At 41.9% G+C, this 21,352-nt stretch overlaps 1 protein-coding gene across 1 annotated transcript in view; it reads left to right on the plus strand.

Annotated features, from left to right (window-relative positions):
* The first annotated feature begins 15,367 nt into the window (after positions 1-15,367).
* TRIM24 (tripartite motif containing 24) overlaps positions 15,368-21,352 on the plus strand; it is a 62,149-nt gene continuing 56,164 nt past the window's right edge. The window contains exon 1 of the mRNA XM_071727580.1: positions 15,368-15,895. Coding sequence (XP_071583681.1) covers positions 15,508-15,895 — 388 coding nt within the window. The 5' untranslated portion in view covers positions 15,368-15,507. The remainder of the gene's footprint in view (positions 15,896-21,352) is intronic.

The following is a 21,352-nucleotide window of genomic DNA, read 5'->3' on the forward strand; positions in this document are numbered from 1 at the left end:
ATTAGAGCATTCAATTATAAACTGGAAGACATACTTACACTGTATTAGAATATTCTCTGCTGTAAATGAGGTTGAGTTGATTCCCCAGCAGGCTGGCCAGAGAAAAGCAATAAGCTTTTAGCACTGACCAGGGACAAAATTAACCAAGTGGCATGTTTGCTTGCCTGCCCTGTCCTGCCCTCCTCTCCTCTCCTCTCCTCTCCTCTCCTCTCCTCTCCTCTCCTCTCCTCTCCTCTCCTCTCCTCTCCTCTCCTCTCCTCTCCTCTCCTCTCCTCTCCTCTCCTCTCCTCTCCTCTCCTCTCCTCTCCTCTCCTCTCCTCTCCTCTCCTCTCCTCTCCTCTCCTCTCCTCTCCTCTCCTCTCCTCTCCTCTCCTCTCCTCTCCTCTCCTCTCCTCTCCTCTCCTCTCCTCTCCTCTCCTCTCCTCTCCTCTCCTCTCCTCTCCTCTCCTCTCCTCTCCTCTCCTCTCCTCTCCTCTCCTCTCCTCTCCTCTCCTCTCTTGTGCCCAGGTCCTACAGCCATGACAGCAATCTCCAAACCAAGAGCCCCTACAGCAGAGATGAGTGGGGCAATGTATGCTTTTTGTTATTACATCTGCTAATAAATAATTTCTCCTTCAGATTCCTGCCTCAGCTCTGCTCTTTTGCAGGCTGTTAGTTGGGTGGAGCAGCTGCAAGCCTTAGAAACAGCTCAGACTCTTCAACAATTTCGCTAATTTTCTTGGATTAATATTGGATTAATTTTACCTCTGCAAAAACAAGGACTTTTGATATGAGACCTTGTGTCTCTAAGCTGATCTGGCAGGTTCAGCCATAGCTCACACAAGCTAGAACATTAAGGCTCATTTCAAAGACAGAATGGCAGCCAAGACACAACCACGAGCCCTTATTTTCCTTTGAAAAATATGATTAGTTTTTCATTTTCCTCTTAGGCAGCATTAGGCTACTCCCCTGAGCGAGCAAAGGGTCCTTTATATTTCATAGATACTTGGGGAAATTACCCTGGCATTATTGTTCCATAAGTCACTTTCAAAATATTCTAGATAGGACTCAGAGATGGAAAGACAGTCTGTGACCGGAGCTCACAGCCTAGAAACAACTGAGATTAAATGTGAGGGCAGCAGGCACAATGTACAAAACAGATAAATCAGGATGGCTGCATAGTTGCATTCTTGTTTTTTTCAGTGTACTAATTCACAGAGAGCACAAAATAAGCCTGTGTAGCAAAGACGTATGAAAAAAAGACATGCTGAAAGAAATATTTGTGTTGTATTAGCATATTCTCTGCTGTAAATGAGTTTGGGCTAATTACTTATCAGGCCACACAGGGATAACAGGGGAAGATAAGCTCCTCATATCACATTCAGATTAATTAATTAAATAGAATAAACATAAATTATTTGATTCTGCTCTTTCCTGTTTCAATTGCTTTACTTGGCAATCTTAGTAATGTTCTTTAAAATATTCTTTTATTTATTTTCTTATGCAGAGAGAGAGAGAGAGAAATGAAATTCCATCATGATACCTCATTTTCTTCAGCAGAATGAGACCTGAAGAATCAGCTCAGATTTCTGATATTTCGTCTAATGGAGTGTCACTACCTGTCACAGGTTGTCATCCTCTGAGTGCAGCACTCCCAGAAGAGGATCACTGATGGGCACTGGTGAGAAACATGAACCAAGGATTTGCTTCTCAGCTGGGGTGACAACTAATCAGGTAGATGAAAGATAACCTGCTGCACCTCCCTCAGCCTCCCACTATCCTTGTCTTTTGCCTTCTCCACTTCATCCCAGACCCAATCTCCTCCTGATCTCCCAATCCAATTAGTTCTTTGCTCACTCCCCGTGTGACATTCTTTGCTGACATTCCCAGTCTACTTGACCGGAGTAACTTAATTCCCCAGTCCCTCCTTCCCTCCCCATTCCTCATCTAGCACAGCTCTGGGATCCAGTGTATCTGCCTGGGATTCTCTCCGTGGTGCATTTGAACAACTCCATCTTCTGTACTCCTGATCTGAACAATGGGGCTGCTGGAACCAGAGGAAGGCAGACCCCCTGCTTTCTGTTTGGGTGCCCAGGCTGCTGTCATACAGCTCACAGGAGCAGATGTTTATCCATAGCAAATAGGACCTTTAGGAAAATTTGCTCTTAAAATCAAAGTCATCTGTATTAAACATGTGCCATGGCTTTTCATATGCTTATCTCATGAGGATGAGATAAAACAGCACGTCCCTGACACAAATCTTCTATCAGTTTTTAAGTCCTTGCACCAAACTTGTGAGATGGAGGCTTTGTCATAGAAGACACCAGAATTTTAAAGCACAGCATTTTTTCCCCTACAGCCTGTCAGACATGTCAGACATGTCAGACTTGTTTTACACGAGCTCCCCTTGAGGATGTATATCAAGTAAAAAGTCTTGAATTATATAATTTCTTATTGTTTAGCTAGGACAACGGGGCCGATATATTTAATCTCATAAAAAGCATTCTAATACTGTTAATGACCACTATACAGACTTTCATTCCTTAGAGAAGATAAGAAATGTCCTTGCAAACAAGAAAAATTAGATCCTGCTGTGCCAAGGCCTATGCTCTAAATAGTTCAAGGTGACCAGTGTACAGCTCAGCCTGTTACATAAAATAATTTGCAAAGGTCAGTAAAAATTAAAGATAAAGTGACAGTCTTTTCAAGAAAAAAAGACCCAGTGATAAGCCCCAAGGACTATGCTTGAAATCATATCCAGTAAAGAAGAAAAGTACGAGACTAGATTTAGTGGGACAAAATTGATATACTGTAGAGTAAGGCTAACTGAGGAGCAAAATCAAGAGTTGATGGGCTATTCTGCCTCTCTGGTGCCCCTAGGCTGGTGACTCAGCTACAAGGATGCTTAATTTGACCCAAACTGCAGGAAGATAGGTAGACAGCATAGTTGCAGTCATTTCCCCCATCCCCTGCAGTCACTCCACCACAGCTCTTTTGCACTGGGCATTTATTATCCAGGAAAGCTCTACAGACAGGATTGGGCCAGAAGGAGGAATCCAGGTGGCCTCACACCTCCATTTGCACTGGCTAGATCTTGAACAACACCTGGAATGAGACTGTCATAGCCTTTGTGGTTTTGTGCTTTTCCTTCCCTCCCTTGTTCTTTCCTCCTTCACCTGTGTTTCGTCTTGTTTTCTGTTTAGGAAGAGTCTGCTTAAGATGTTAGAGCCACATCCTTTGGAGAGCTGCTGGGATGCTGTTAACTGACAGCTTCCAAACAGCTGTGTTAGGGACAGCAGGACACTGCTGCCATTTCCATGTTTCCCTGTGACCAACAGATATTATGCTGTGCTGGAGTTTTTGTAGCATTGAACTTGTTATTCACAGCCAACACCAGAGAGCCTGAGTTCCTTTCCCCTGCAGCCCTTGTGCCTTCTTTGTCTCTTATTCATGTTGCCTGCCTCTCCAGGGAAGGCCTGGGCTCTGACAGCAGCTCCTGTAGCAGTTCCAGCCCATTCCAGCAAACTGGATAACTTCCTTTTCTAAAATAAAAGCAACAATAAATTGTCTTTCTTGCGATCTATTTAAGCCTCTTCAACAGTGGTGTTTTCCTCTTAGCAGAGAATGGAAATCAGGTATTTTTCAAATGAAAGCCTTACTTTTCTGCATTATAAGTATTTTTATTATTTCCCCCTTATTTTTTCTATCTTTAATAAAAGGTTTAAAAGATTTACTGTGGTTCATGCTGCCACAGCAATAAACAAGCTAAGATTTATGCATTTGAAACCTCAAACCCTATCCCAAAACATGTTTAGCAATATAGTTTTGTTACATCGACACAGTGCCTTCAATACAGTCGGCCTTCTGGGTCTATTTATTTCACTCAAATTTGACTCAGCAAAATTAAATTCCCTTATATCATTCTGCAAGACAACTCATTTTATGTCTGGATACAAACCAATTCACCTCCTAAGCTGCATCATCAACTCCTGCCCTAAAATGCCACTTAGAACTAGTGCAGCTGAACGGAAAATGAAATGGTGATGGCTTTCTAGAAATGTGCTTAATTTCTGTGGGATGCTTCTGAGTATCAGAACAATAGAGAGTGTCTTAATTACCATGTCTAATGACACTCTTTTTCCTTGGCTTAGGTAAGATTTTTATGTACGGGGATGGCAGTCTGTTCTCACTGTATAAAGCAAAAGTCTTGAATGGATTCTATGAAGTAACCCTTTTTTTTTTTTTTTTTTTTAAGCTTGTTTTTACTTGATTTAAAAGTCAGGATATTTTCCAAGTTTGAAAGGTTTTTCCATATGATCACACACAAGAAAATAATGGAAACGTCTTATTCTCCAGTTTATACCATTTTGACCCATCAACATGGTTTACACTTCCCCTTTGCTATATGGTCTTGTGTAATGGTTTTATTGTGTCTATTTTAGTTTTTATATTTATTAACAAACAAAACAGATAAATGATCTATTTCAGAATGTGATGGAAAATTATACTTATTTCCATGTCAGGCTGTGGAAGGCTAGTCAGGGGATATCTCTTTTCACCTAAACAATTGTAAGCCCATTGGAAGAGAATTAAGATTGGACAAATAAGGCTTCTCTTTGCCTATTATTTTTCCTTTCCTTCTCCCTCATTTTGTGTTAAACATTAGAACCCAGGCAAAACAGCTCATCGCTTTAAGCTGTAAACCTGTTCTTTTCCTTTTTCAGGGAAATCTTCTTGAAATGTGTCCAAATGTGCTCCAGGCTTCTGGTGTGGCCAAACCAATGGGCTATTATTCTACCTGGGCTTTTACTTTATTTTTGTCTTCTCCCCATTGATCTAAGCATGGTCTCCATGAAATCCAAGAGGGAGGACTTAGAACCCAACAATACAGCAACATCCTTCGCTGAGAAGGTTAGAGAGAGCCTAAAAATTCTCAAATACTTTTCAGTCCCAGCACATCAGCTCTTGTAGTACCCAAAGTGTATGTGCACATCTGGCTCCTTTCTCTTGCTGCCTGATTATAACATTTACAGATTCCAACAACCTGGGGATGGCCACATAACTGCAGCCTGAAGAGGAAGGGCTTCAGTGCTGCTTTCTTCAAGACTGGCATTTGAGAGGTAATCTTTGGTTGCTTGCAAGTCTGAATCACTCATTTTTAGTGGTTTGCTCTGTCACTGATAGATTTTCTTTTTCCCTCTACCTTGTTGAAGTGGAAGCACTTTTTATCTTTGGCTCCCTATACTCCCTCTAAAAATCCTGAGGTGTTTTTCTTAATATAACTCTGTGCCTCAGCTACAGTGCATCGTAGGTAATGGTGTAAGAAGAGTGTGCTATATCTGATATGACTACTGCACGACTCTGATCTGACAAAATCTTGTAATGCTGTTGGGACGTGATTGCTTTAATGCAGTCAGCACGGAGCTGGCACTGCACTGGTGGGAAAGCATAAATACTGCAAGAGAAATGCAGCAAAATTGGGAAGAAGTCAGTCAAGTGTGGCAAAGCATGACTGAAAGAATGGAAAGACTGAAAGGAAATGTTAACAGGAAATATATTCAAGAAAAAATACTGGAGGGTGTAGGATCCGACTGTATGCAGTTACTGAAAATGCAGATATTGACATTATATAGATTTTTTTTCTTTTTTGATAGAGAAGGATGTAGGTAGGAAAAAGGAAGTAGGAAAATGAAAGAAAAACCTTAACAAATGAACCTGAAACTGTGAAAGGCATTGGACTCTGGCATCATATTCCAGTGACAAGAGTGGTAACTTGAGCTGTTTAGCTTTTGTACCTGGGCAACTCTGTAGAAAATTACAGAATGGAAAAAATTCTGCACTGGCCTATTGGATAACCATAAATAATTTAGAGCAACTTCTAACTTGTCTTCCATAATACAGTGGAAAACTGATTATTCTGTTATGTAATTTCATCATGGCTGTCTCTTTTTACCAGAAAATAGTGTGGTTTTTAAAGAAACGTACATATTGTTTTAACCTCTTCTGGTTTTGTTATTTGATTTTCTCAAGGAAAAATGATTTGTCATGTTAATCACTTGATACTTCTACTATTCAGGTCTGGTTTTACATCAGTCCTTCTCAGTTTGTCACTCACCTGTGACTGATCAAGCAGAAGCTAAGAAGTAAGATTATGTATTTTGTAAAGGTGAACCAATATATCAGTCACTGCAAAACTGAGTTGGGACACTAGGGCAGACTGTCAGCAAGTACAGCATGGCCTGGTTACCTCAGTGGAGGTACACTGAGCCATATTTGCTGATAATCTGAATTCTGAGTATCCCTGTTGACTTTTTTTTCTTTTTTTTTTTAATACAGTGTAATCTCTGAAAGAGTAGTAACTTGAAATAATCTTTTTTTGGCTGGTATATGAAACTAAAATTATGTCATTAGCTCTGAGTTCTCTCCCAAGACAAAAATGCACCCCGTTATTACTTGAGACCAAGAAAAAATTTGCAGTGTTCTCCTTATTTTAATCTTTTACTGGATGACAATAATGACAAATTAGAAACTACTTCTGAGTTCCAACTTCATTTTAACATTTAGGATATCTGCCTGCTGTAAATTTTATCTGTCTTCCAATTACAATGATATGTGAGACATCTCAGTCTTTGAGGTCCCCCACAACATGCCCCTGGGACAAGAAAATGCTATTTTTGTGCGCATGCAAACAGAGCTATAGTATCACTAATTTGCCTAGGGAAGTATGGGATACATATATAAAAAGTCAATCCAGTTGTATGTAACCCTAGAGTATGTCTCTAATGGATGAACAATCACCCTTGATCCTAGCTGAAAAGTCAAATGTTATAATCAAATACATTAAAATTCATGATAATGTAGATCACTAAGATATTCCTTTGGGGTATGGCTTGTTCAAGAAGAAGTAAAAGAAATAAATTAGGCTTTTAGTTAGTTACATATTGCCTACAGATCTACAGAGTTGTGAAGAAAACAAATCAGGAGTGCTGCATTGCACAACTTCACAATGCTGCAGTTAGATTTTCCCTTATATTTACAGACTGGCTTATTTTAAAATCTATTCAAGCACTGGAAAACCATAAATACGCAGCTCCACAGGTCAGATTTCTGTAACTGTAATACAAAGCTTCTGCTTACAAAGCTCTCCAGTTTAGGGTCAAACCTTGCGTGTTTTACTCACATTTCATTTATGATGGAAATACTCGTGTGAGCGAAGCAGCAGGATTTCCCACAGTATTGAATGGCTGCACAGTCCTGACAAAGCTCCACAGAGAAACAAAAAATATGCACTAAGGTGCTGTTCTAGGAGTGTCAGAAGATGACAGCAACATTTCTAAAAGGTGTAAGAAGTGCTTGCATGGTTCCATAGGAAATACAACTGAATCCTGATGCACAGCTGGTTTTCTCTCCTTACCAGTCCTTCTGGAAGTTCACACCTATGCAGTCAAAGCCTCATTCTGACTCCTCTATTAATTTGTGAGTGTCAAATGAAGCAAGTCAACAGCTGCAAAACCTGGTTTCAGTTACAGTCTTTTGGGTTATGCAAACCTCCAGTCCCTACTGTTTGCTGCACTGTTGTAAAGGAGCAGAAAGTGAAAACTTCAGCATGCAAACTTTCTCTTCAAACTTTTCAGAGGGACATAGAATGACCCGCCCAGAGTCCCGTAATACCCTAAATCAGTAGTCACCCACTGAGCTGTGTGAATCACAGGCCTCTGATCTTAGAGCTTCTTTATCCACCTGGTACTGAAAGGGTTGGTTGGGATACTGTACGGTGCCTCCAGAAACTGCACTATTTAATAAGAAAGAGACTGGGTGGGACCAGAAACAACAGGTGTGCATCTCAGCTTGTAATAATTGGAGGAATGTTTCTGTCACCTTATGTACTATTTTTTAATCTTTAAAATACTGTTTCTCATAATAAATGTATTTGAGAATCACCCTTTTATTTTAAAGGAAGAGGAAAGTATGCCTGGGAAGCTGAAACATGGGCATTAGGTCATCATCAATATTCCACAACTCTGTTGTGATGGGACAGCAGAGTTGTCACTGGCACAGTCATTGACTTTTTTTTCCCAGCAGTCAACAGAAGGATGATAACCCCCTTCTCTGTCAAAAAAAAAAGAAACACAAAGATGCCTTAATTGTCATTTAGCACTGCTATGTTCTTGTAGGCCATGACTGAATATTTAAGCAGCCAAGGTGGCACCACTTTATCACTGGTACTGTTGCTTTTAAGAGTTACATGTCAAATTGTAACCCCAGGTAGGAATTTCTCTACAGCCAGAAACTGAATGTAGAAGAGCAAAGGCAAATTGAACTTTGCCCATTTCCCACCCCTCTCCCCTAGATGATAACCAAACACAAAGACTTGGAGTAGGAAATGTTCTAAGATGTTCTGTAGTTGCCTAGATCCATAAATACCTTGTGCTAATTGAGAGTAAAATGTGTGAGTTTTACATATTATCTATCTACTGTTACTGTATATATAATCTATTCCTTTTAATCTCATTATCATATAATCCCCTAAGAATTTAAACCATAAATAATGACAATAGAATGGGAAAATTGGAGAGAGGCTTGGAATATCTCATCCTTTAAGTCTTGGGGCTTAAACAAGTCAGAGTGTCTCCCATGGCAAAGAAAGTTTTCAGAGCCAAAAGGCCAGGTAAGAGCCTTTAACTTTGTGTGCAATAGTGCTGACTCCCGGCCAGACACAGGGCTTGGAAGGTGTTATCCCAGGCAACACGGTCCTGTGTCTATCCACTGTGGCTTTTAGCCAAGATTGTGACTTGTTTATCCTCTATTTCAGTGTCCCACCCTCTACTCAGGACTTTTTTAGAGAAGTTGCATAATGAAACAGAGGAGTTGGTTTGGCTCCAGCGGGTCCTGGTGCCTCTTGTCCACTACGGGTTCAGTTTAGTTGCCTGAATGAGGCTTGGGACACAATGAGAGGGAAACTCTAAATAGGTCATAGGCTTTCTAAGAGGTGAACATTTTATTTACTAGTTAATTGCTAATGCGAAGCAATTTTTCAGTAGCCAAGATAAAATTAGTTATATGTTTCTGCTTGAAAATTTGTAGCACGCTTCTTTGGCTTAAATTGATGAATTCTGAATTTTTAAATAAGCTTTGCCTCATTAAAAACCCAACTGTAAAAGTAGCAACATGTAAAAGCAAACCAGCCCTTCTTAGTTTCCCTGTATCTGTATTCAGAATTCTGTCTCCAAACCACCTTAGAGAAAGTTTGTGTTGCTGTGTTTTTTTCTTGTTAGTTGAGCATAGCCATCAGTAAAGGCCTTGTTTACATTAAGCAAATGTGCAATGATGCAGCAAAATCAATTTAGTCACACTGATGCAAATCCCTCATACAGATGTAATGCCTGGGTGCAAAGTAGGGCATTTCTGAATATAAGCAATATTTAAAATGAAGTGGAAGAGAGAGATTCTATTCTTCCCAGCTGATTCCTTACTGTGATTCATACAGATGCTCCCAAAAGTCTAAGTTGAAAGAATGGGATTTTCTGGTAAAAAATAAGGGTTCATTAGGAGTATTGTTGATAGTGAAGGTGAAGGAATATCATGACCTATAGATTGCAAGTTGCAGTAGCATAACAAACAGATTAATACTTTAGAAAACACCCTTTCCATTTCAACTGAGCATATTTGACTTAAAATCATTGGGAAAATAAATATGTGATTGCACAACTCCCCTTTACAGTTACTTTTCAGAACAGAAGAGAAAACTAATGTATTTTTGGTTCTGGGCTGCTCTTAGTGACCTGTTGTCAACAAGAGGGAAAATAAACCTCTGACACTCAATAACAATAAGAAGAGAACAAAATGTACCTTACTGTGGATATTCAGCCTGTGAATGGGCAAAAAAATGGCACAGCCTGTGAAGGCATTACTGAAAACCAGTTGGGGCCAGCAAGTGAGGTGACAGCAGAATACCAGTAATGAGATAATGACCATTTTCCATTGCAGTCTGGAGATATTTTTAAATTGTTATTATTATAGTCTTCTGTTTTTTCAATAAAAATGCTTTGCAAAATTGTGAAGTTGGAGTAGAAGTTCTAGTAATTTAGTAAAGGTCTTAGATGAAGGGGTTTTTTATATAAAAAAAGATTCCAAAGCCTTTATATAGCTGTATAACATTTATTTTACTCAATAAGAAACGAAAGGCCAAAATCCAAACAGTATTTGTTATTAAAATCATATTTTAAAGCCAGACTATGTCCTAAAAGTTTTTTTTTACAAAGTATTTTAAAGTTGAAGAATTTTTTCCTAATCTGAATGGAAGAACATTCTGAAACCTGTAATTTTTTGTTAAATGAAATTTTGACTCTCCTGACAGCTAAAGACTCACACTAGGGAGGTGAAAAAAGTCATTTGGGGCTTCCTTCCCATTGCTACTGATGCTGAAAGTGGCTGTTAAAGCAACCTTTTTTTCCTTCACCCTCCTTTAAAAAGAAGTTTAGGAAGTCCATTTTCAGGAATGAAGTCAGGGCAGAATCTCATCCTGGTGTGTTACCATCTCCCGGTGGAGCCAGGTGACTTCAGAAATACTGTTCTGCAGGTCCAAATCCTCTTTGGACCTTTCCAGAAACATAGACTAACAGGAGTTTCTGCAGTGTTTCATTTTTATTGACATCAGTGCTAGTGCTGACAAGAACGTGAGCAGGAAGCCCTCATCAGAGAGACAGGGGCAAGAGAAGTGCTTGGGCATGTAGGGAGCTAAGCGCTCAATTATTACTGAATTTTCAAATCCACAGGTTCTACAGCTAAATCCCCTGCCTCATAATTCCTGAGATTACTGAGATTTATCAACAGAAGCTGTAGCCCCCACTGGATAATTCCTGAGTTCCTTGAAATAAGTCTAATACCCAACAGGGTTGCTTGTGCTGCTGCAGAAATCTATTTCTGGCCTTTTATGTTTCAGAAAAGAAACTGGATGTGACAGATTTGGAGCTGCCCTGCCATAATTTAGGAATATGATCTGTTGGCCTGATTATTTGGATGAATGTCTACGTTTAACTCATCAGGGGTTAATTTGAGACTACACTCTTTAATCATTGGGACAGTCTGGGATTGGGCAACCCTGGGATTCCCCCAGTTCTCTGAGGCTGCACAGCCAGGAAGCACAAGGATTGGGAAGGGAAAAGAGATTCAGTTTTGAGCCACAGGATCTCAGCACAGGCATCCTTCTCATCCCTAGGAGTGATGTTAGATCTGTAAAGGTCCACTGGAGATTAGAGATGGGAATTGTAACTGTTTGATAAAACAACTGGACAGAGCATTGTCAGGGGACATCAGCTGGGATGTGTTCATGTTTAGCCATGCTGATTACAGATGTTTGTGGAATTTTCAATGGAAGTGAAGGTCAACCCTAAAAAATAAATTTTGGAATACAAGAGATTTGTGAATACCATGGTCGTTTTCAGCAGGTTTTATTCAAAGGGAACCCAACAGGATGACCCCAGGGTTAATTTACAAAAGCACAGTGGCTTCTCTGAACATGAAACTAATGGGAAGCTGTGCAGTGGTATTGATTTTCCACAGGTTAGAGTGGAGGCGTGTTGGGTGGAGCATTGGAAACATTTTACAGGGCAGCTGGCCCACTCCAGGATGTTGGAACCAGCCTTATCTGTGATGAGCTTCCAGCTGAGACAAAGCTGGTCAAGTGAATCTCTTCTGGACTGTGAAAGAAGAGTGCCAGTGGTTATTTGCCAGGTGCTGAAGAAATATTTGATTTGGGTGAACAGCATATATAATAGGACAGGAAGAAAGTTCTTAAGAAACTGTTTCTCAGTTTGGAGGAAAAGATTTCTTTGTTTGTGTGTATGTTGACTGAGTGAGGTGTAGGAAACAGAAAGTAGAAAATATCACTCTTTCCTGGGTGAAAGGGCAAGTGGGTGGTTTGCTGTATCTTTATAGGTTCTTAATTGCAGAATTTAAAAAGGCAGTCTATAGGCCCAGGTCATATTCTAGATTGATTCCTAACTCATCCATCATAGCTAGGGAAGCACTCTGTTCATTCACTGCTTATTCCAGCTGTTCTGGTATGTGAACTTCTCCTTCTTCACTGTTGCTGGAAAGGTTAATTTATTACATCTCCCTAACTGTGAATTTCTAATGCACTCATCTTGCCACCAGTGAACATCTTTTATATTTTATGGATTTTTTTCAACAGCAAAACCAATCATATATTAAGACATCCATTTGTCAAGAGAAGCCAGGCTGGAAAATGCTGTGTATTCTGAGGCAGATCCTCCCAGTGACTGCTTTGTGTAGTGGAGTCTGGCCAAAAAGGTGCTAAATCCACCTCTTAGATGACCACAGTGGCAAAAGAATTTTTTTAATGATACAGAGTGCTGAGTGTCCTTTGCCACTTCCTTTACTGTTGCCACATAAGGTATAAAACTGAGCTGTCCAGATCCTGTCCCCATGGCTTCATTTTGGTCTATGAAAAACTTTGGAAAGAGACTGGTTAGTGTCCCATGGCTGCCTGAGGAGCAGGAAATGTGCATGCTGATGTTTCAGGGTAATCTGGGAAGGGTTGGGGTTTGTAAAGCCAAGTGACTGACTACTAGAAAATCTAGAAATACAAGGAAGGGACAAACTGAACCTTAGACAAATGGAATAAATCAGAGCTAGCAAGTAAATTCTGAGTGCAATGAGCTCCTAGTTATGAGCTCTCCATTAAGTTGTGCTGGGAAGTTGGCAGCCATTTCCTTCTGCAGTCAGCTTTCTGAATGGTAACTTTTTTTTTTTTATTATGTTGAAGGAATCCATATTACAAATGGCAAAGATCTAGATTGTGGTCATAAAGTACACATCTAAAGAGCAGGCAAAATGCTGAAGGAACAACACTGCTTCTGCAATTTGCTTTAATTGTGATGTCCAGAAAAAGCAGAAGTTTTAGTAAAACTCACTTCTATTCTTCTTGTGAATAGAAGTAACAAGTACATTCTTCTGTAAGTGTGGAAGAGGGAAGGAGAGATAAAGTAATGTCAGTGTTTGGTTGGTTCCTTCAGCTAGTCGAGCTAATTTCCATGATCTCTAAGCTGACTCTATCAGCTTTTCACCATCTTCAGGTTTTCTCCACTGGTTTGTCTCATTCCAATGAAACACTGGGGAACCCAACAAGTCATAGCCTGCTTTTGACAGAAAGTAGACAAAACACGCAACTGTATTCAGGCTGAAGACAGCACATCCTGTCACCTCATGGTGAGTTTGTCTACATCACCTTTTACAAGCAGCCCCAAGCCAGATTTGCCTGGGGTCCTATCTGGCCAGATACAGTGTAGCTGTGGTCCACAAGCAGTGCTCTTAAATGAGTATAATGGGGAGCATCACCTTCCATTAACTGTGTCCACATTTTGTCTGAACAACACAGTTATTAATACTTAAAAGCTTTTTCATTCACTCTTGTCTTCCTATGCTGCATGGCTGTTTATTTTGGTATCATTATTTCTGTTCCTCTTCCAATGCTTTTTGCTCCTGTCCTGAGTATTCTTAATACGATGCCACCACTAACAGGAAGGAGAGCAGGGCTCTACATTCAAATTAGAATCACCCAAGTTCAAACATTTACTTTAAATCAGATGCTGTTCAGATGACACACAACTACAGATTTTACAGCGTAGATCACGTGTGCTTTGCCAACATCCCAAGCAAACATATTTTGCAAGAAACATAATTGTAGCATTTTACTTATATCTGGGATACTGGCTCACGAGGATCGGAATTTTCAACAAAGTGTTTGCTCAGATCCTTTTATCTTTTTATAGATAATATCTTAATTTTCCTGTGTGGCCACCTATGGGAGAAATAGCTTATATGAGTTAGAGAAAGCACCCAGTTTGATGATTTTACAACTTGCTGTCAACCATCACAAATATATTACTCATTGACTTTCCAATCATGTTTGCAGTTAAAACTAATCAACCATACTTCAGTTACCACATGTTCCTCCACAGGTGCATTTTAATGGCATTTTTGATACTTTTTCTTTCACCTTAAGGACCTTGTATCAAAACTTTACTATCCTCCTTAGCTTTCTTCCCAAACCTGCCTCATCACTACATGCACACACTTGCAGCCCACTGGTTCCCATCACAAGGAATTGTTAGAACATCACCCTAGGGTGTTGGGTAGCTACACCGGTGAGCATGGGATCAGTGAACAAGGACAACCGGGCTCTGCCCGATATCTTGTTGGGTCTCAGCAAAGGGAGAGAGGCAGCTGGACTGCAAGGCAAGTGTGCTTTAGGAAACTGCTTCTGGTGATATTTTTTCCTTTTGTATTGGCAAGTGGAGAGTTGAGGATATCCCTCTTTCGGTATTTTAATGCATGGAGTGACATTTATCTCTTAACAGTTCCTCATTGTAAAGCTAAATCTGCTCTTTCCCCTCCTTCCCCCCAAAACAACCTGTAGCATTGTTCTCCTTTTATCATGGTAAATTATTGATGTTAGACAAGCTGAGTCGTGACAGCACTCTTGAATGCAGTTGTTTTATGCGCTGGCCCTCTTATGCTGGTCCTTATCAGATGTCCTCTGATGTCTGCTGTGGACCTTCAATCAGAGAACCATGCGAAATATTCTGAGGAGCTGGGATTCCATTGCCATTCACCTGTGACCAGCACAGAGCACAAGCAGCGCTTCATCCCCACACATGTACTCAGGTTTAGGCATTTGATCCAACCAAATGTTTCATCCAAACCAGGATTACGCTTTTCCATCGTACTTTTTAAATGTTACTGCTCGCCAGCCAACTTCAGCCTGTGCATGGCAGTGATGTGATCCACCAAACTGAATACGGGCCAAAATTTATACCGGACACCGGCACTTGAAGCAGGGGCGAGAAGGTGGAACCTCTCTGACAACCTCTTAGAAAGGGTGAAGGCCTCTCCCACAGCCAGCACCAGGCTACCCTGGCGAGGGGGGGGCCATTTGGGATGGGGCTGAGGGAACCGTGGGCTTCCAGGGGGTCGGTAAAGGAGCTTTTAGCTCAGTGTGTGAGGGCTGACAAGCGGCAGCGCCTCGCGCTTCTGTACCCCTGGGCACCCACCACCATGGGCACACCCCCGACCGCCTGAGGGGAAGGCGGGGCGGGGGCGCGGCCCTTCGGGGCGGGGTCCCTCGGGGCGGGGCTTCCGCCGGCGGTCGGGCGGGTTCCTGTGGCGGGGCGGGAGCAGCGCTGGCCGCACGTAGGCGGCGGGGCCCGGGCGGGGCCTCGGAGGGGGCGCGGCGGGACGGGGCGGGACGAGGCGGGGCGGGGCGGGCGGCACGGCGGGGGGAGGGGAGGGGACGGGGCGGGGCGCAGCGTGGCGCGGGGCGGGGCAGGGGCGGGTGTTGTCCGTGTGTCGCGGCGGGGCAGCTCCCTCCTCCCGGGGCAGGCACACAAACATCGCGGGGCGGGGAGCGGTGTGGTGGCGGCGGCAGAGGCAGAGCGGGCGGGAAGCGGCGGGGGGCAACGGGGCTGCTTCGTCTCCTTTCGGCGCTCCGGCGGCCGGCGCAGGACAATGGAAGAGGCGGCAGCGGCGGTAGTAGCGGCGCCGGCAGCGGCAGCGGGGGGGCCTTGCCCGGCGGATCGAACGGGGGCGGCGGCGTTGAGTGGGGAGAACGAGGCCGAGAGCCGGCAGGGCCCGGCGGAGCGGGGCGGGGAGGTGGCCCCGCTCAACCTGTTGGACACTTGCGGCGTGTGCGGGCAGCCCATCCAGAGCCGGCGGCCCAAGCTGCTGCCCTGCCTCCACTCGGTCTGCCTCCGCTGCCTGCCGCAGCCCGACCGCTACCTCATGCTGCCCCCAGCCATCCCCTCTTCGGCCGCCGGCACCCCCAGGGAGCCGCATCCGCCGGGGCCCCCCTCCTCACCCCTCTCTTCGACGGCCTCACCCCTGCACTGCACGGCTGGTAAGTAGCTCCTTCTGCCGCCGACTCCTTCCCTCCGCCTGGCCCGCGGTCCCCGTGGTCTGAGGTACTGCCCCCTCCGTCCCCTGTCTCCCCGAGGGCCGAGTGTCGTGACAGACGTGGCGGGGCGGGGAGGTGTCACGACGGTGAACTTGGGGTGCACACGGGGTGCTGTGGGCGGGGTGCAGGTGCCGGGCCGTGGGACTGCCGGGGGGCAGGGACCTGTCAGGGCGGGCTGTGTTAGCTGCTCGCCAGCGCCAAGGCTGGCGGGGGAGTGGGGTTGTTTTTTTCTTTATTTTTTAATTGTTATTATTTTTTTAAATTTCCCACCTCGAAAGGGAGGGATGGCTGTAATTTACTTTCCCAGGACCTCTCTGTGTGGATAGAGAACCGATAGGAGCCGTCCCCCTCCTCCCCTCCTTCCCTGTCTTGGGCGGCTTCTCCCGATGGGCTCCCAGAGTGGGATGGGAGGCGGAGGGGGATGTGCGTGAAAGGAAAAACCTAAAAGGTTTACTGCTGCCATTTGCCGGGGGAAAAGCCTGAACAAGGGGTGATCTGAGGGAAAAAAAAACAAAAAAAAAACGTTGGGAGAAAATAGACTGTTTTGTTTGGTTGTGGTGTTTTGTTGGTTTTTTTTGTTTATTACTTTTTTTGAGTAGCGTTCCATGTCTGGTCGTTTGGGGTTGACCCCGTAAGGTGCCGTCCACTTGGCGGGGCATCCCGCCGGGGTGGGTCCGGGCGGTGATGGGGGCGGAGGAGCCATCACGTTTGTTCACGTGATGGACAGCCCGGAGGGACCCGGTGGAGTGAGCTCTTTAATTGTTCCTCTGAAGGGAAAACGCCGCGAGGAAGTTTTGGTGAGCTCCTGTACCGGCGAAGTATCTTATGTCAGTGCTCTAGGGGATGTGCAATAAACTCCTGCAATCTGAAAGTGCTTTTCCCAATGTTTTTTTTTTTGTCTGTTGGGTTGGTTTTTTGGTTTTTTTGGTTTTTTTTCCTCTTATTTTCTTTCGCTAGCCTTCTTAAATCTAGTAAGCCACTTAATTTCGTGAAAGGAAAACCAAAACAAAACGAAAATAAAAAAAAGAAAACAATAACCAAAACAAAACAAGAACAAGCATCCTCTAAGTGAAAATGGGTGAGGATCCTCGAGAAACTTGAGTAGGAAGTGTAATGAAAACCATGGGTATTAGCGGAAGTTGTACTTAATGTGATGGCAGTGGGGGCTCTAATGGCAAGTTCTACAGGAAGAAAAAAGTAGCTCCAGGTCGGCCATCCTTAAGTAAATATTGATCATTGCCCTTGTGCATTTCATAAACATTTTGTCATCCTGCTAGCAGTTTAGAGCAAAATGTTAAATATGCAAAATGTTTGCAGCAATTACTAAAGGAACACCTTTAGAGAGGAATATTTGGGACAATTGGAGAAGCAGAATATCTGAGAAAGCCCTGAGAATATTATTAACAGGACATGCTGAGCTTCTTCATTTACATGAACATCTGTGTTAGTGTAGTCGTTTAGTCTTTAATTGTAGCATGTAATTGATGCAGTAGTCAGACTGCCCTACCCACAAGTTCTAGAATGGAAAAATCTGTAAGACCCAAAGCCCAGGATATTTAAGTTTGGTTGGCCCAGGTAATGTTACTGCTCAAACCACTACAAGTAGAACTGCAAATTCTACACGGGAGGAACATAACACAAGCTTTGGTGTATGGTGAGGTATTTCCAGATGAGTTATTTGGAAATGAGAAAGAGGGCAGAGATAGAGCAGGCTCAGGAGTTGCAACATAGGCTGAGACAATATAATTATCATTTTACGAGTTTTGAGGTCATGAGCAGCGATTTCCAGATGTTCTGTTTAAATACAGCAGAAATAGGGATTCTGTAGGTTGAGAAAGAAATGAAATGCATCATAAGAATGAAAAGATTAATTTTATTCTAATATCTGCCTGAGAGGACCAATGGTAAATGAAATAATGAATCGTAGCAACAGTAAGCATGTAGTTCTGTTGCCTCCTTTTGACTGTATAAGTTGGTTTGTTGTTTTTTTTTAAGAATGAATTATACAATTTATACTCATCCTCTTTCTACAGATTTACTGTTTTGGTTTTTGTGGCATTTTTTACCCCTCTGAGCTAAAGGAAAAGTTACTTTCATGCTTTCACATTACTATTCATCTTCCAATGGGAAGAAGGAACTACAGATGTCGTGCTCTCCTTGACCCATTCTTTACATCTTCTCATGGTTTTGGTACAGTTACATTGACAATGGCTGTATACTAGTTAGCAAAAACTGAACTTGATGATGGGCATTGGCTGCTTTCTGTTTTCCAACTGATTTAAAAAATTTGTAGACTTAAGTTAGGATTGGAATAAAAAAGTGGTCAGTGTCTAAAACTGATTATATTGAGAAAAGTGTTATGGTTGGAGGTGTTCTTAAATCGCAGAAGATGGAAGGAAGGACAAAACAATGCAAATCTGTCATCTTTTCTGTTACTAACATTGTGCAAAATGTTTGAGGTGTGACCTGAAGAAATAAACTGAAGACTATAAGCTTAGACAGTTGGATAGTAAATGCCTCTCATGCTTTGAGATTACTGTGACTAAACTGAAGAAATAAACAGCAAGGAAGCTATTTGTGCTGAAGGGATTGTCCTCGGTAAGGAACACAATAGAAGGACCAACTATGAAAAGCTCCTGAAAAATAAGCACAGACAGCTTATGCATGTGTGCAGAGCAGTAAGATGTTTCACAAGAAGGAGCCTGAAAAAAAATTGTAGAAGGAAGTCTGACTTGAAAAAAGAAGATGGTGTGTTTTGAAAAGTTACTCACTGAGCCAGCTTTGAGATGGACTGTAGTGCTAATGGCCAAATTAGTGGAGAAACAGGTAGATAAAGAGAATCTGGATATAATCCAGGTATAATCTGGATGTTTTTTGTCTTTATGAAATTGCTTCCAAGCAGAAACAGTCCTTCACTTTACTAGAATAGCCTTTTACTTCCTACATACAGAAAAGCTTACTTGGAGAATGTTGACTCTCTTCGTAAAGATGCAAGCACCGAATAAAGGAGTACTATAAAAAAAAAGAAAATTTAATCAAACTAGAGAATCTCAAATGAATTAAGAATTCTAGGGTTCCTCACTTGAATACGAGGTTCAGCATGGGTAATGGAAAAGACAAGTGTCAAAGCATTCAAAGAGTTTCCTGTGGTGGATGTTGATCAGGATAGGCTGGTGGCAAGGCCAGTTGGTATGGATATACTCTATACTGCCACATCTGTTCGGTTTTGAAATTTCTATAGAAATATCTTCTGATCTGTGTACTGTTCTTGAAGTTTGAGGTGTTGCAGAATCAGCTGTGGGTCAGACTTCAATGGTCTCAGCGCTGGAGAACTCGCTGTTTTCTGAACGTCCAATGGCAAATTATTTGATGTAGGTGCTATTTTTGTTGTTGCATTGCCAAAAACCACGTTGCCACGATCATAATGTTCCTCACTGTGGGGAATGCTGCAAGAGTGGGGTCTATAAATGTGATACTAGTTTGTGAGCAGGTGTGTCTATAGACACTGCTATTCATGCATTTTCCTTTTGTTTCCAAAATGGGCACTCTTCACCCATTGTGCAAGTTAAAACTGTCATACACATTCAAAAAGCCTGTTATTAAAAATATACCATTTGCCCAAATTTTGTACTGGGTAGTGCTTCAATGAGTAGTTGAGTAGCTGACTATACTTAATTAAAGGACAGCATTCATAATGTGGGAAGTATCTGAGCATTTGTGGAATATTTAAATGTCAAAGAGGTATATGAAAACAACAGAACTGTAGATTAAGATCCTGTTCCTTCTCAAAACTATGTATTTTGCTTTGTTGTAAACATTCTATTTTGTTGTTTATCATCAATCCATACACCAAAACTGGTGTGGGAAAAAAACTGGTGAATGGAAATGTGTAGCAAAGTTTTATGTGTGTATTAGGATAAATCTTACTAGTGTCAATACCAAAAATAGATAGGCATTTGGTTTGGGTGGGGATTTTTTGTTTGTTTTTTGTTTGTTTGTTTGGTTGGTTTTTTTCTTTCTTTCTTTAATATCTGAAGACTAACATACTAGCATACAAATTTGTATGAAGCTGTTAAAAGCATAAGATGTCTGGACACTCCAGGATATAAATTGAGGAGTGTCCAGACTACACAACTCAAAATATATTGGATAGTTGCTGCTAATTAAGGAATAAATTATTTTGGACTTACTAACCAAGGTTTTTAGTGATCATGTTTCAGCTTATTGCCCTGGAATATTGTTTACCAGTACTGTTTGGAGGTCTATAAGGCATGGAATGCAGACCTTGATACCCCTTCATATACATATTTGGCATCTGCTGATTTATTGTGTCCCACAGTCAGTCCTTATCCAGATGACTTTCAGGCTCTCATCTGATCTTGATATCTGGACTTCATGATACCATCACTTCATTTGACCTTGAAAATACAGCTTTTGAAAGGGAGTTAAATTTTCTTATTTCTCTGTGTGTAGCATGTTTTTTTCCCCCTCTTTCATTTTAATAATTATTAGGACATTTATTAGGTAGTTTGAGGGATAGCTTTCATTGTTATCTCAGGAGCATACCTCCCATATAAGACCCTCCTGCCCTGCATTGTGATGTTGGAACCATAAATACAATAGGCAGCTATACTGCTCCCCCCCCCGCCTTGTGACTATTTCAGTATGAATAGGTGTTTATGAAAAAACTGCTATTTCAGAAATTAGAAAATTTTAAATTTTAGAGTTTTAAAAGATGTTTACACTAAGATCAGATACTTTTAATACAGTAATTTTCACTGATTTCCTTAGCAACAGTACACTGGTCAGGCAGGGTTCTTGGGTGAATATGGTGCTGTAGACTGCCTTGCAGACCTATGGAGATGAGTAGTAGCAAAGTCTCCCACTGGCCTTACTACTTCTTATTTAACTTAAGTGTGTTGTAAAAATTTAATGATGCATTGTTTTTTTGGCTAATTTAAAAGTCATAGAAAAGGTGTTTTCATAGAAAGATTCCAGTCATCCTGTTAAAACTTACCACACCAATTAGCCAGCTGTGGAGTCATTTACTGTTCAAACTGTGTACTTGCAGCTGAAACCTGAAGATGTCAGTTGTCATAGCTAAACCAAGTACCTGCTTTTTTTTCTAGTGGCCAGAGAGAATGCATGTAAAACATAAATGTTTACCATCAAAGAAAGCATGAAACAGTTGTGTGAAGGAACTAAGCAAATCACACCATTCTTAAGGAGAAAGGGTCTTGTAAAGTCAGGTATGAAATCAAAGGTTAAGCTAAAGAATGTTGCTAATGACTTGATACTGTCTCTCTAGTACTTCAAATAAATGCTTTTTTGAAGCTTTTATGTGGGAGAAAATTGTGCATTACCTTGCATACATTACTATCTTATGATAGAGGACTGATT

The sequence above is a fragment of the Heliangelus exortis genome, chromosome 1 (assembly GCF_036169615.1).
Source record: "Heliangelus exortis chromosome 1, bHelExo1.hap1, whole genome shotgun sequence".
Classification (NCBI taxonomy): domain Eukaryota; kingdom Metazoa; phylum Chordata; class Aves; order Apodiformes; family Trochilidae; genus Heliangelus; species Heliangelus exortis.